We start from the raw sequence: 14,553 nt of genomic DNA, 5'->3' as shown, positions 1-14,553 counted from the left end.
GGGAGAAGTCCTTCACGTTCCAGAGAGAACTCCCACACGGATGCTAGATAGAGTGGAGAGTCCACAGGCCACAGTCCAGACGGATTACGGTAGGTCAGTGCCCAGACAAGTGCCCACGATATTCACATATGTACCCCCATATCATATGTGCTCAACTGAACCCATGCTGCGTTACCTTCTGCGTTACTGCGAGGGTGGATGGTGCCAACGAGGACGAGGACGAGGACGAACCTATCGTCCGCCCCCAAAGTATGTACCGACTGGTGACTGAAGATTCTTCTACGCTCTGCGTTGCACACACCTACTTGTGCATACTGCAGCGTACTGCAAACCCTTCAAACCCTTTTTCGCACGCCCTCGTCGAGTCGAGTGAATGACTGGAGTCCTAACGCATTCGGCGTTCCCAGTGTGGGGGGACCGCCCACGCCTGCGCAGTGCGAAGCGAGCCGCCGGTACATACCGGTACATACCGGTAACTATAGTACCGTCCTGTGCTATATAGTTCAAGGGGGGATATATAATGAAAACGTTGGTTCTTGCTGGACGCATATCGATGTCGGAGTTTCGGAGGTATCACCGCCATTCTCTTGAAGATAGGTAGAACTACCAGTTTTTTACACCCCCTTGACAATACAGTAGATACATGGTAGGTATACTCTTCTCTATTCTTCTCTGCTCGCCTACAACCATCGTAGATGCCCGACCGACAATTAACCGTGTCTCGCCTTCCACGTACACCTTGTACGTACCGGCAGACAGGCAACGAATCGGCAGCGGCACCGGCGGCGAGGAGATTACCGTAATCCGTTTTCTTGACGGTTTCGCGAGTCGGATCGGGCCCGGACGGCAAGTGCCGGTGCTTCGGCAGTGAACCGAGCCTGTCTAGCGTACTGCTGGCCATGTATGTACTGGTAGGTACTGTAGAGCACATATGTAGAGTACATATCATACATAGATCGTCTGGATGGATGGGTGGATGGATGGATGGGTGGATGGATGGATGGGTGGATGGATGGATGGGTGGATGGATGGATGGATGGATAGATGGATGGGTGGGTGGTCTCGGTCAGACGTGAGGAACAGAAAGAGCATTCGCGGGTGCGGGTACGTGGAGATGGGTATCATACATATCGTACATATCGTACATATCGTACATACAACGAGCTGAGGTTCAAGTATGTACATAGGTAGATCCTTCAGGCCTGCGTATATGGTATTCCTACGGTCGTAGCACTGTTTCATAATCGTATAGACATCATCTAGACATAATCTTCATCATCTTCATCCTCTTATCCTCCATATTCGATGACCTGTCCCATTATTACCATACACAGCCCCCGAAACCGATAGCCCCGAACCCCATCACCACCACCACAACAACAATTCCAGTAGTTCCCGCTCGAAATATGGATCCGCTAACACCCTTCTCTAGCAGCCGTTCGGTCCATCACATGCTGGTCAACGACTCGGGGTAAGGCGAGCACATCCAAGTCCGGGATGGCGTTTTTGTATTTTGCATCTATCCAAGCCGTTCGAGGCCCATCGGGACAGACCATGCCATGCTTCACTGCTGCTCTGACTGCCTGCGGACGATAGATCATGGATAACCGTTAACGAAGCACCCAGGCATCCAAGCAAGTATGTAGAGCAAGTAGAGTATGCACATATGTAGGGGCTAAGCCTCAAGGGCTTCGAACCAATTGGGAGGCTGCAGGTTGGTAACTGGTTAGCCGTGGCTCGTCGTTGGGTCGGTATGTATTTTTGGATGGGAAAACTATCTAGAATCGGCGTACCTACCTACTCGCCCACCTAGGTCCTATATACGCCAAATAGGAGCGGACGATGAAACTCACCGGAAAATGAAAGCTCGACTGGGAGGGGACATACAGGATCATCCTGTCTGTTTGAGTACATATCGTCAAACCAAACCAAACCAAACCACGAGGGATGTACCGCAGTACCGCCGTACCGGTATCTGTGGTTGAGGGTGTACCTAGGTGTACACTGTAGGTGTGCACGGGGAGCCTGGGAGTTTTTGAGCAACCTCACACCACTCTCGAACCTTCGAGCTGTACTCACCGCACCGCCGGTAGAGTTCGATGAGTTCTATGGTTGATGTCCCATCCCCATCCCCATCCAGTTCCGCGTGTATAGTATGATCCGGTTGGTGGGCGGATATGTGCGACTTCTTGATGGTCGTTCTCCCCCCATACTCTCACCCCTCACCCCTCACCCCTCACCCCTCACCCCCATCCCCCCGAGTGGGTTCATCGGGACCGCATTCAGTCTTCATCTTCACCTGCGTGTATGTAGTTAAGCGTATAAGGGTATAAGGGTAAAAGTGGGGGAAGGATGAGCCCTCGAGTGTTACCGAGTCTCCAGTTTCAGACTGGGCTGGCCGCTGGTTGATGGGCAAGAACTGCTCCTCCGGGAGTGCTCCTCCTCCTCACATGGGGTCGGCAGATGGAGTTCTAGGAGCATGGAGTCCTAGAGCATAGAATCCCAGAGCATGGAGTCCTAGAGCATAGAATCCCAGAGCATGGAGTCCTAGAGCATAGAATCCCAGAGCATGGAGTCGGCGCCACAGCATGGAGTTCCAGTGCATAAACGTAAACGCCCAACAGTCCCAGCACGACTCCATGAGATCGTCAACGTGCTGCTTTGAGTGGGACTGTGGGAATAGGTGCAACTTGCACCGACTTCCTTCCCCGTCGCCGGTGCTGACGCTGCGACCGTCGAGGGCTGTTCATGTGCATATCCCATCTCTCATCAGCATCATCGGCATCATCGGCATCATCGGCATCATCATCATCTTCTCTAAGACGTCGGGATATCGATATCGATCTGCACCGAGGATGTCTGATGCTATGCATATATGGGCTGTGGAGCTGAACCGCCGGGTTCTGCGAGTGCAATAGAGTATTCGCGGCCTTGATGTTGTGCAATGGTTTGTGGAGCTTTGTGGAGCTTTGTGGAGCTTTGTGTAATCGATTCAAGGGAAGAGAGAGAGAGAATCTTTTTTTTTGCACAATCGCTGCGCAGTGTGGTAGATGCCAGGTAGGTGGGAGTTTAAATTCGAGCTTCGAGCACGTTCTTGTTTCTGTGGGCCTGTGGCGGCCGTTCTGCACATTGGTTTCCTCGGAAAAGGGGACTGGGACTGGGACTGGGGAGGGCGACGAACGCAAGATTCCACCGTAATTCCACGATGATACTGAGATACTCTAGACTCTAGGGTATGCAGTGCCGTCCTCGCAGCACGAGCGCGGTAGGACAAGTCACAAAAGTGGATATCTGGATTTCTACGATATCCAACATGCAACCAACTCTGCGGGACGATGGAAGTAGAGGCTGCGGAAGTCGATTGCCACTGGCCACGGGGAGTGCCGGCGGCTTGGCTGCCCTGCTGAGCCACACGGACATAGTACGTAGCGAACACTTTGGGCCCCGGATCCAGGAACCGAGCAGGCGTGTAATTAATCTTGTGGGGGGTCATGCCACCGCGTGTGTGGGTCTCGATTCTCGAATGGCTGGCTTCGTGGCTGGCTGGCTGGCTTCGTTCGAACGACGAAGGAGCGGAGCGGAGTCGAGCAGTGGAGCAGCAGCAGCAGTGGGGATCGTGAGGATGTGTATGTAGAGTAGTCTATTCTACTCTACTTCCCAGAAGGATCCACAGCTGCGTCGAGAATCTGGAGACTCGGATTCTACATACGGTAGAGGAGCACATACCCTACCGTGGCGTAGCGGGAGTGTACATGCCCGATGGAGGAGAAACACATGTAAGTAGCACGGGGGAGGGGTGGCATCATCAGAGCCAGCCCACAAGCAGCATGTCTCGAGCGTGATGGGAGCCAGCCGACGAGCCGACGACTCTCTTACTTAGCTAGAGTAGGCACCTGTTTGCTTATTGAGGACTCGGGCGGGAACGGTCTGTGAATTAAAGTACCACGGGTACGTACCCGCACGAGGAGAGGGAGGAGCAGGAGGAGGACGAGCAGCGGGAACAGAAGGAGGACGAGCAGGAGGACGAGCAGGAGGACGATGAGAAGGAGGACGACGAGCAGGACGACGAGCAGGACGACGAGCAGGACGACGAGCAGGACGACGAGCGGCTCGCGAACGTGGTTGTTCCCTGAACGCCTTCGAAGGCACTTTTGTTTCTTCGTCGGCCCCGCCCCCCTTCTTTTGGGTGGTACTGCGTTTGCAGCGCGCGACTAGTAAAGTAGAGAGTGTGATTGTTCCATGCGAATCACGGTGATCATCATGAGACCGCGCAAGAGGCGGAGGAGAATAGAGCCGTGTAGCGAAGCGTCACTGAGAAGAACCGCTTCATGCTATAGTTCTGCCCACTATTCCAGCCGATGTTCTATCGCGTCTCGTCGCCGAGAAGAACAGCTACTAGCAGCATCGCGCCTCGTCCTCACCACAGCTATTCCCTTCCCGCCCATGTTCCATCGCGCCTCGTCCTCACCGCAGCTATTCCCTTCCCGCCCATGTTCCATCGCGTCTCGTCTCGTCTCCGGCCGCCTCGCTTGCAGTCCTCACCGCAATGGGTTGGCTGGCTCGTCCTTCTTTCTCCAATGCAAGTCGCAGGCGTGTTGCTGGAGCCAATTCCCCATTGCCTCGAGTCCCGCCATCCCGCTCTCCGTAACCGTCGCACATCTGCGTAGAATGCCCCTTGTCGCGAGTACCATGCTGGCCGGGCCTGTTAGTTTGGCTGCCCACCGTATCGGCCAGTCCAAATTCCAAACGTGATAGCGTGGTGTGTGTGCACTCTCTCTCTCTCTTGGTGTGCGTCGCTTTGCTTTGCCTGCTCTGCTCTGCTTTGCTCTGCTTTGCTTGCTCTGCTTGCTCTGCTTTGCTTGGTTGCTGCTGGCTGGCCCACACACACCACTCACTCCCCCCCCCCCCCCCCGGACCAGCCCGTACCATACCTATCCCATACACACCCGCCTTCCCCATCCTCCCTCCCACACGACCCACCCACACCCCCCCCCCGACCCCAAAAAAAAACACACACCCCCCCATCCCCCCATCCCAGCACAATGGATTGCTCTACGGTTCGCCCATAACAACAAAACCCCAGATCCGCCCTCTATTTCTTGTCCCTTCCTTCTCCCCACCCGCAACCTGAGTTCCCCCCGCACACCTCAGCAACATCTCGTCAATTACACCCCGACGAGTGAATAAAAGTGAAGGAGACAAGTTCACTGGTTCATCCCTCCATTACCACCACCTACTAGCTACCCGCTCCCTGGTACGCGCCAAACTTTCTGTCCCGACAACAACAACAACAAACTACCACTACTACCCCATAGCACCTCGCCTACTATCGTTGGACCACACTCACTCTCCCACACCCCCCCCCCCCCCCAATTGCTCGCTCGACTGCCAGCATTCAATCGCTCCGCCCATCCAATACATAAACCCTCCACCCCCCACCACTTGTAGCTCGCATAGCCAACGAATCCCATCCTTCGAGTCTCGGTTCCGTCCACCAAACAATCAAAGGCTTCACCAAAAATGGCTGGAGATGAAGGGAGATCCGAAAAGTCGACGTCTATTCGTAGACGTCTGACCACCTCCATCAAGCGTGTCATGAGCTACACCTCCTCGAAGTCCAATAAGTCCTCGGGTTCCATGATCGCCTCCGAGCCGCAGTCTCCGATTGTTGCGTCTTCTTCCGCTGCTGTTACTGCCACTACTGCTGCTCCCGTTGTGTTGGCGTCTACGTATGTTGAGACACGAGATGGGATGAACACTTCGCTAACAGCTCTTCACAGCCCCGCTCCCACCAGGCTCACCGAGAAGCCCGCCCACAAGCCCGCCCACAAGCCTTACCGCCCTCCCAAGAACCCCACCTCCCCTCCTCCCGTCATGAGCGCCGCTGAGCGTGCTCAGGCCCTGTTCAAGAAGCACGGCCTCGACGTCAAGTCGACTGACTTGCCCCTTTCCACGACGCCCCAGTCGGACCGTGTCCAGAAGGACATCCGCATGCGCGTCCATCGCAGCTGCCACAAGTGCGAGACGCCCTACGGTGCCGACAAGACCTGCCTCGAGTGCGGTCACAAGCGGTGCAAGAAGTGCCCCCGACACCCGCTCAAGAAGTCGAAGGACAAGGGCAAGGAGAAGGTCACTACCAAGACTGGCATCGCCCCTGGCTATAAGAAGCGCAAGGGTGACATCGCCTATGGTATCACCATCCCGGGCAGGAGGGGCGGACAGGATCTGGTCCGCAAGGAAGTTCGTCAACGCGTCCATCGCAAGTGCCATCGTTGCGATACCGACTTCGCTTCCGAGAAGGTCTGCGGCAAGTGCAAGCACAACCGTTGCAAGAAGTGTCCTCGTCATCCGTATGCATTCCCTCCATTTACTCCTGTCAATACCAGCCAGTGTCTAATATTATTTTCTTTCAACAGATCTCCCAAGGGTGGAAAGGACTACGGAAAGAACGACCCTACCGATTCGGAGCCGGATTATCCCGCCCCGCCACGCCGGACCTACAAGAAGCCCCGTCGCCGTGTGCACTGGACTTGCAACAACTGCCAGGCTACTTTCATAGAAAAGACGAAGCTTTGTGGTGGATGTGGCTCCAATCGGGATGACACGGGTGTTAGAGACCCGTAAGTTTCCTTTATATTTGCAAGGTTATCCTACAATTTACTGACGCAAGCTACAGTCCCAAGAAGCCCAAGTACAAGCCGACCGACTCCGAAGTGCAACGCCTCAACGATCGTCTGAAACAGACCTCGTTGTCCGCCGCCTAATATACCCCCGCGACGGTCGAAGTAGTCATGAATTCCGAATTGGTTGGCGAGTGGCGTTTCCTTTTGTTTGCGTGTGCGATGATGATTGTGTTTTGCGTTGGCATAATTTTGTAAGGCTTCGTTCTTTTTCGGGGGGTTTAGCGGGGGATATACCTTGCGGGGAGGAGGAGAAGGGGAATGGGAAGGTGAAGGAGGGTGTGTGGAATGGGACGGAGGCGGGGGGCTTCAAAGTCACGGATGGTTCATCGAAGGAAGCCGTTGGCCGAGTTTGTGACAGAGGCAGTTATGTTATCATGTCGATCTGTCGCGACTCCAGCCACGGTTACCAACCAATTCGATGGATCCAATGGGCGTGCATCCCGGCGTTGTCGTTCCACGTGGATTTCTTTATTCAGTTTTTCGTTTTTTCGTTTTATTATTCATGATGCTTATTACTTGTTCCATGCTACGTTCGTTTAGCTTTGAGGTTGTGTTTCTTTTCCGTGCGGTTGCTCTACTCTTGTGGGATGGTTTGGAAAAGAACGGAGAAGGTCGTCGGTCGGGATGGAGGTCCTTTAGGTCGGTCGGGTCGGTCGGTCGGTCGGTCGAATGCATTCACACTTTGGCCCCATCTACCTGCCTGCCTACCTAATGTACTTACCTACGCTCATGGGACCCTCCCGCCAGACCAGCTCATTTACCCTGCTGCATTGTCGTTTTCTTCTGTCTGTTTTTTTCTTCTTTCCTTTTCTTCATTCGTTTTACTCCTGTACTCTTTGTTTTGTATTGATGGACCTCATGATGTTGATGAATTGCGTGTATTATTTTTGATCCTGCTCCTCACTCTATTATAAGTTGTAACGAGAGCGCTTTTTGCTCTTGCTCGCAGCTTGAATACCACTGTGCAAAACCTCGAATTATCCGTTGTAGGTTTGGACGGTATAGACGGTGTGGACGGTGTGGACGGTGTGGACGGTACCGGTTTTCGTGGCAGGATTGCGGAGGTTTCGGTTTCGTTTCCTGCTCCGGGGTCTGTGAGTCTGTTCACTAGTGACTAGTTACTGGTGACTGGTAACTGGCGACTGGTGACTGTCCACTCAGCACGGTCGATTGTCCACTCAGCACTACCTATCCACTGGTGACTGTCCATTATCCAGCCTCCAGACGCCAGCTCGTTCATCTGCCGCCCGCGTACCTATAATACCTATACTGGGAAGTACCGGTACATACATGAGAAGTGAAGTTACATGTCTACATAAGAAGTGTAGTTACAGAAGTATCTGCATCATGGTATGTATTATACAGACACAAGTATAATAGTAGTATTTCTAAAAGTCTGCACAGTGCAGACTCGGGAAGTACCATAACACATCATACCATACTAGAGTAGTATCATACCGTCATACCATCATACGGTAACTACCATACACCTACACTTTTATGGCCAGTTCTTGGTTAGTTCTTGGTCAGTTCTTGGTTAGTTGTTTCCACCGGTACATACCATACCATACAACAGCAGACCCTTTCTTCCCTTCTCTTCCTCCCCTTCTCTTCCTCCCCTTCTCTTTGCTGCACGCGGTTGAAGGTTCAGCCGCAGCTAAGTACCGTTGTTGGTCGGTCGTCGTCGTCAGTTGGTCGTCGTCGTCATCGTTCGTCTGGTCAGTGGTCAGTCGCCAGTGGTCAGTGAGTCGATTTTTTGTTTTTTGTTTTCTGTCTTGTTTTGTGCTTTGTTTTTGTTCAATCATTGCATTTGTTAGGCACCGTAGAAGACCCCCAAACGCTCTCAACCCAAAGCCCTCGACCCACCCGCCGCCCAGCCGCCAGCACCTCGCAACTCGCGCAATCCCGCTCGAATGCGCCTGGGTGTAGTTACTATGGCACCGAGCGGCGGCCGTGGCCGCGCGATGCGACGTTATGTGATGAGCCCTCCTGAGCCCTCCCTCCCTCCGTCCCTCCCGCAGCCGCGGGTAATTAGGTATTGCTCGCGTTATTGCTCGCGGGTCGGGGCTGAGCGGAGTAATTAGAGTACTCTACCTATGGACTCTGGAGTACGAAAATGGAGGATGGGAGGAGCGGCACCGGTTCTGGATGATTGATCCAGTCGCAGCTCCAGTCGCAGCTCCAGCCGCAGTGAGAGTGTATGAGAGTGTGCGCAGCGTCTGTTCGCCCATGTGTAGGTAACTACCGTACTCCAGATGAGCGGTCGTTCAGTCGTTCAGTCGCTCGTTCAGTCGCTCGGTCGTTCGTTCGGTCGATCATTCATTCATTCATTCAATCATCCAGTCGCTGCGCTCAAAGAAAAGCATGAGTGTGGCATAAAGAATGCATCCGACAGGGAAGCAGAGCCACATGCTGTGGGTGGGGTGTTGTTGGACCCATCACCCATCCCATCATTCACACCACGAGTCGAGCATCCCTAGTACCGTACCGTATATAGTCAGTAGTAGAGTAGCCTGGTGGATACCACCGTACTTACTTACATGAGCAACTACGGTACATGCCACTGGCTCGCTGAGCTGTTACTCTAGTTGGAGTAGTTGGAGTAGTTGGTTGGCGCAGACGGAACTACGCGGGTGCGCGTGGGTGTGAGTGTGAGTGGGCGGTGGGTGTGAGTGTGAGTGGGCGGTGGGTGCGTGGGTGGTGGGTGCGTGGGTGGTGGGTGCAGTGGGTGGGTTTTCTTTGCTTCTTCTGGCCCGTATACCTAGACTCTATGTAGGGTATGATAGAGTATGGAGATTGATTTCGAGCCGTTGCGTTGCAGATCATTCAATCATCACGCCTGCCGCGGGCGGCGAGTGTTGTTTCTTCTTCTGTGCTTCTTCGCCTCTCGAGCTCCCGCTCTCCTGTTATCACCTCCCCCCACGACGTCAGCACATGCTACTCTTGGCCATGTACCTATGCCTTCGCACACCCGCCCAGCCCGCTCAGCAGTGAGCACGCCGCCGCCAAGTTATTACTGTTCACTGAGCACTGAGCACTTCACTGAGCACACAGGTGCACATTGTGAGCAGCAGCCCACGCCCACGGCCCGCGCATATGTGACCCACGAAACCACCTATCTATCCCACGAACCCCACCCCACCCCACCCCAGCAGCGGCCCAGCCCCAGCCCCAGCCCCCGCCACTCCCTCTCGTTTCTCGTTTCTCGTCTGCGGCTTCTCTTTTAAGCGCGAGGCTGCGCACACTGCACATCCTCGAGAAGCGCACGAGGGTGGTGGGGGGTGTGAAACGAGAAACGGCCCCCGCTTCTTGCACTCACCAGAGTAGTTAACCTCGACCACTCTACTGGTATTTACTCTAGCGGTAGTGGTTGTGGCAGTGGTAGTGCGTGACCCGAGGTCGTTTCTGCCCCCCCCGTGGGTGCACTGGGTGCCGCGCCCTCCGCCACCGCTCGAGGATGGGCATTGGGGACGAAGGCTGGGGATGGGGACGGTGGTGGGGATGTCTATTCCCGTACCGTACCTACTCTATGTTGGGATCCATTGGGATCCACCTTGCTTGCTGCTTGCTGCTGCTTGCTGCTTGCTTGCTGCTTGCTTGCTGCTTGCTTGCTGCTTGCTTGCTGCTTGCTTGCTGCTTGCTTGCTGCTTGCTTGCTGCTTGCTTGCTGCTTGCTTGCTGCTTGCTGCTTCCTGTGCTGATCTATCGTTATCATGATCATACCCATCCCCCATCCCCCATCCCCCATCCCCCATCCCTTCCTTCTTTCTGCACATACTTCTGCACTTTTCCGGCCGGTCATGGCGATTGCGATGGCGATTGCGATTCCGATGGCGAGGGTGAGGACGAGGGTGAGGGTGAGGACGAGGGCAAGTCGATGGCGAATGGCGAATGGCAGTGGCGAATGGTAATCGATCTCCTGCGGAGTCGGGCGAGTCGAGGTGATGTACCTACAGTCGATGTGCCTACATACAGTATGTACTCTGGTGCAGTACATTGCGATACCCGTACTTCATGTACATATCTACATCCTCGTACACAGCATCCCTCCCTCGCCTCGTCACGGCGCAACAATAAGATGTGCACACTTCTCGGTTATATGTACTCCATGTACTGCACATAAGCAAGCAAGCAAGTAGATATTCCAGAAGTGACACCCAATCCAATGGTCCATGTATTGCACATACTCTACACACCAAGAACCTTGCGCCGCCGCCGCTCATCTCTCCCTCCCCCCGTCGAGCCGTTCCTGTCGAAATGGCGCCACAATCTTGAATCGTCGCCGGTACAACAGCAACAGCAACAAACGACAACGACGACAACAACGACAAACGTGCTTGCTTGAGCGAGAAGCTGCTACCCGTCTGTCCATCCGTCGTTCTAGGGATTGATCACGATGGAAGGGGGGTTGCACTCTGTCGGAAAGAGAAGGAGGCAGTTAGGGAGGACGAGGACGAGGGCGAGGGCGAGGGGAGGACGAGATGAGTGCACGGGGAGGCGTGTGCTTTTGCCACTCGTGAAGTGACGAGGAGGAACCTGGCACGTACATACGGGAGAGAACACGGCAGGAAGGAAGGAAGGAACATAGAGTATCGTATCAGTACTGTACTGTAGAGTACTGTACATACCCGCTCCAAGACAAGTCCGAGCCCTCCTTGACGATATGTGACGAATCCGAACCCGACAGGAGCAGACGAGACAAGACGAGACGAGACGACTTCTGCATGGGGGGGGAGGGACGGGGGACGGGGGACGAGAGACGGTACTCACACTCGCAAAGCAAAAGGTCCCTGTCCTCTGCTGTGATGCACCAGACCGACCCGACGACTCGTCGCATCGAGCCCGATTGGACCTGGCAAATGTCTCATCGCGTCCCGAGAACCCGACTCCTTTTTTCCCACGATAAGGCGTGGGATCAGGCGTGGGATGAGGCGTGGAATGAGGCGTGGGATGAGGCGGGGGATGGGATGCGGCCTGGTCACTGGTGATGGGTTATGTAAGGTGTATGGTGTAAGGGCTCGTGGGCTATATGTGCTTACATATAGCACCTACTAGAGAATACCCGGGTACGCTGCTTAAGCACTTCTCCGAGTCTTGGTGGCTGGGGGTTGGTAGGCGATACGTGGGTACTCTGCCTTCTCATCGTCGTCGTCCTTCTCCTCCTCCTCATCGTCGTTGTCGTTCTCCTCCTCCTCGTCGTTTTCCTCGTTCTCTACCTCCTCTTCGTCGTCGGCTCGCAGCCTTGCTAGGCGTGCACTTACCCTACCACTCACTCGACCCGGGCCCAGCAAAATGGCTTTGATGACCGCAGTTGTCGGAACCTTGGTTAGAGCCGTGCGCTAAACTAGATCCCATCGCATCCCATGCCCCCTCCCATCCTTCCCATCCTTCCCTCCTTCCCTCCCATCCTTCCCTCCCATCCTTCCCTTGCCTTCCGTTCCGTCCGTTCGCTCTTTCGTCCCCCCACATATTTCCCGCGCCGCCGCCGCGCCGCCCGCTTCGTTCTCTATGCCACTTTCAAGTCCCCACCCCCCGTCCTCCGCCACCAGCCACCACCACCACCACCACCACCACACCAGACTCACCAGACTCACTAGACACACCAAGCATTTCGGACGGGATCCACTCAGTGGCGCGCTACGGTAGTCTAACCCGGTTCCAGCGACGACTGCTTTTCGCGCTTGCTCCTCCTAGCTTGAGGGGGGGATATTTTTTTTCAGTGACCCCCCCCTCCCTCCCCGAAACGCGGGCGTTAACTTTGAGCTTACACTCGCCAGCGTCCGCCGGGAAGGAGAGAGAGAGGATGATGATGATGATGTGGGGAGGACAGAGAGATGCATGTGTGTGTGGTGTCCTGGTCGCTGGTCGCTGCAGCCGTGTGGCATTCACGTTTTCGGCACGAATGCTCCATAATTGGTCCCAAGGCGTCGGGGCGGCCGTGGAGAAATGCCCCTCCCGCGAAAAATTACTGGGTATACAGAGTAGAGGCTAATAGGTCGGTTACTGAGAGCAGTCAATACATTCTCCTCCTCCTCCTCCTCCTCCTCCTCCTCCTTCGTGAATCCTTCGTGAGGGCTACTCTGGTTAGTTGGGGCAGTCGTCACATTTCTCCTCCTCCTACTCCTCCTCCTCCTCCTACTCCTACTCCTCCTCCTACTCCTACTCCTCCTCCTCCCTGTGGACCCGGTCCGCACGCGCATGCGTCGATAACATGGACCAATCGTTGGCGTTATGACGGTGCCGTGTATCTAGATAAGTGGCTATCTGGACTCTCCAACTACCTACATACATAACCTACATCCTCTAGTACTGCAACAGCCTACCCTACGAACCATCATATCTTCGTCGTCGGATGGCGGTGCATATGATGAATCGTTGGATGTTTTTTTTTCTTTTGTTTTTTTTCTCTCGCCAGAGAGATGGAAAAAGTTGCTTCACCCGGTCACACCCACACCCTCCTCCCAGAACCTCCATGGATGGTGGTTGGGCATGTGCATTTTTTATGCGGTTTATGCACCCTCCACCATCCACCCACCTTCCACCTTCCACCTTCCATCATCCGGAATCCGTCCCCCCCGTCCCCTCGTACTCGAGCGCGGAGCCTGGCGGTACGGACACGTCACATAGGGTGGTGGTGATGGTGGTGCGCAGTGATGGTGGTGCTCAGTGGTGGTAATGGTAGCGGCGGTGGTGATGGAGGTGGTCAGCAGTCACCGATGCTCTGTCATCAATTGCAGGTCTTGGTCTTGGACTTGGTGGCTGGATCCCGCGCAGGCAGCTTGCTCGTTACCGACCAGCCGACTCGATCCCTTCCCTCCCTTTCCTTCTCTCCCTCTCTCACCGGTAACCCTGACGAATTTTAGTTCGACGCCAGCGCGATGAACCCCAAAATTTCGTCAGGGCTCTGGTGCTTTGCTCAAGCGGGCTTAGTTGGTCGGGGTATGGCAGTCGAGTTGTCCGCTAATTGGAAGACTGCTAGTATGTCCTCTATGTAGGCATGCATAGGATCACTCTACCCGCGCTTTGGGCAATCCGTCGATTGATGATGATGCTGATGATGATGCTCGTTCTTCGGAGATTTTGTCCTTCGTGGATTGGATGGGGATGGTGAACGCCACGGACCTCGAACTGTGATATGTGAATCACATACATGTGCCGAAGCATTCCGTATCATACTCAGATATGTAGAGTAGATGTAGAGTACCCTACTCATGTACCGTATTTACTCATCACCAGCGAACAAAACCGATGCACCCGGTGAACTGTGAGATGTGAGATGTGCCATTATACCTCGCCGCGTCTCGCCTCGTCTCGCTTCGCCTCCGACATGCGCGTACCTATTTCCCCATCTATTTCCCATCCCGTCTATGTATGTGCATACGAGTACCTAGGCGGCGGCGGCGGCCTGAATCCACCCTTCACCCGCGCGCGCACGCGGGTTCGTTCTCGCGGGCTCGTTCTCGCTCCGACGCTCCCTGCCTGCTTGCCGTCAGTGCATTTCTATTGCGATCCCCCTCACTTGCGATGTACTCTACCCAGCTCCACAGTACCCAGGTTCATATAAACTACACCCCACCCTATGAACGTACCTAGAGTAGGCTGGGGAGGGGGGGGGAGGGGGGGCGTGTGTGCCATGTGGGTCGGACTTTGGCGTCGGCGAGGTGAACATGTGGTTATGTACCTATACCTAGTACCTAGTAGTTGTGGTGGTAGTAGTGTGATCCATGGTGAATCCACTCCACTCCACTCCACTCCACTCAACTCAACTCAACTCAACTCAACTCCGCTATGATAACATGTGCATATGGTTCCTACTCAGTCACTCGATATGCATGTTCGAGAACCCGTCAAGTGCTCCCTTCCTCCTCCCG

General features: G+C 54.7%; 5 protein-coding genes across 5 annotated transcripts; all 5 read left to right on the top strand.

Annotated features, from left to right (window-relative positions):
* Positions 1-640: 640 nt before the first annotated feature.
* Positions 641-927, top strand: BZA05DRAFT_404892 (uncharacterized protein; the record flags this gene model as incomplete). The annotated part of the gene is made up of 1 exon (XM_051484363.1): positions 641-927. The coding sequence occupies one exon, from the start codon at positions 644-646 to the stop codon at positions 869-871; it is 228 nt and encodes a 75-aa protein (XP_051337270.1). The 3' UTR covers positions 872-927.
* A 2,564-nt stretch (positions 928-3,491) lies between these two features.
* BZA05DRAFT_437840 (uncharacterized protein) lies at positions 3,492-4,133 on the top strand (the record flags this gene model as incomplete). Its single annotated transcript, XM_051486462.1, has 3 exons — positions 3,492-3,616; positions 3,662-3,776; positions 3,966-4,133. The coding sequence occupies 3 exons, from the start codon at positions 3,492-3,494 to the stop codon at positions 4,131-4,133; spliced, it is 408 nt and encodes a 135-aa protein (XP_051337269.1).
* A 1,387-nt stretch (positions 4,134-5,520) lies between these two features.
* Positions 5,521-6,764, top strand: BZA05DRAFT_446947 (uncharacterized protein; the record flags this gene model as incomplete). Its single annotated transcript, XM_051487119.1, has 4 exons — positions 5,521-5,729; positions 5,781-6,350; positions 6,417-6,620; positions 6,677-6,764. 4 exons carry the CDS (start codon positions 5,521-5,523, stop codon positions 6,762-6,764), a joined length of 1,071 nt encoding a protein of 356 aa, XP_051337268.1.
* A 3,236-nt stretch (positions 6,765-10,000) lies between these two features.
* On the top strand, positions 10,001-11,106 carry BZA05DRAFT_123553 (uncharacterized protein). The gene has a single exon (XM_051478712.1). The coding sequence runs from the start codon at positions 10,167-10,169 to the stop codon at positions 10,803-10,805; it is 639 nt and encodes a 212-aa protein (XP_051337267.1). The 5' UTR covers positions 10,001-10,166; the 3' UTR covers positions 10,806-11,106.
* A 1,690-nt stretch (positions 11,107-12,796) lies between these two features.
* BZA05DRAFT_404878 (uncharacterized protein) lies at positions 12,797-13,806 on the top strand. Its single transcript, XM_051484362.1, has one exon. The coding sequence runs from the start codon at positions 13,035-13,037 to the stop codon at positions 13,356-13,358; it is 324 nt and encodes a 107-aa protein (XP_051337266.1). The 5' UTR covers positions 12,797-13,034; the 3' UTR covers positions 13,359-13,806.
* The last annotated feature ends 747 nt before the right edge of the window (positions 13,807-14,553 follow it).

The sequence above is a fragment of the Tricharina praecox genome, assembly GCF_024521635.1.
Source record: "Tricharina praecox strain CBS 144465 chromosome Unknown BZA05scaffold_21, whole genome shotgun sequence".
In the NCBI taxonomy this organism is placed as follows: domain Eukaryota; kingdom Fungi; phylum Ascomycota; class Pezizomycetes; order Pezizales; family Pyronemataceae; genus Tricharina; species Tricharina praecox.
The sequence above is the reverse complement of the archived record's forward strand: the minus strand, read 5'-3'. Positions and strand labels throughout refer to the sequence as shown.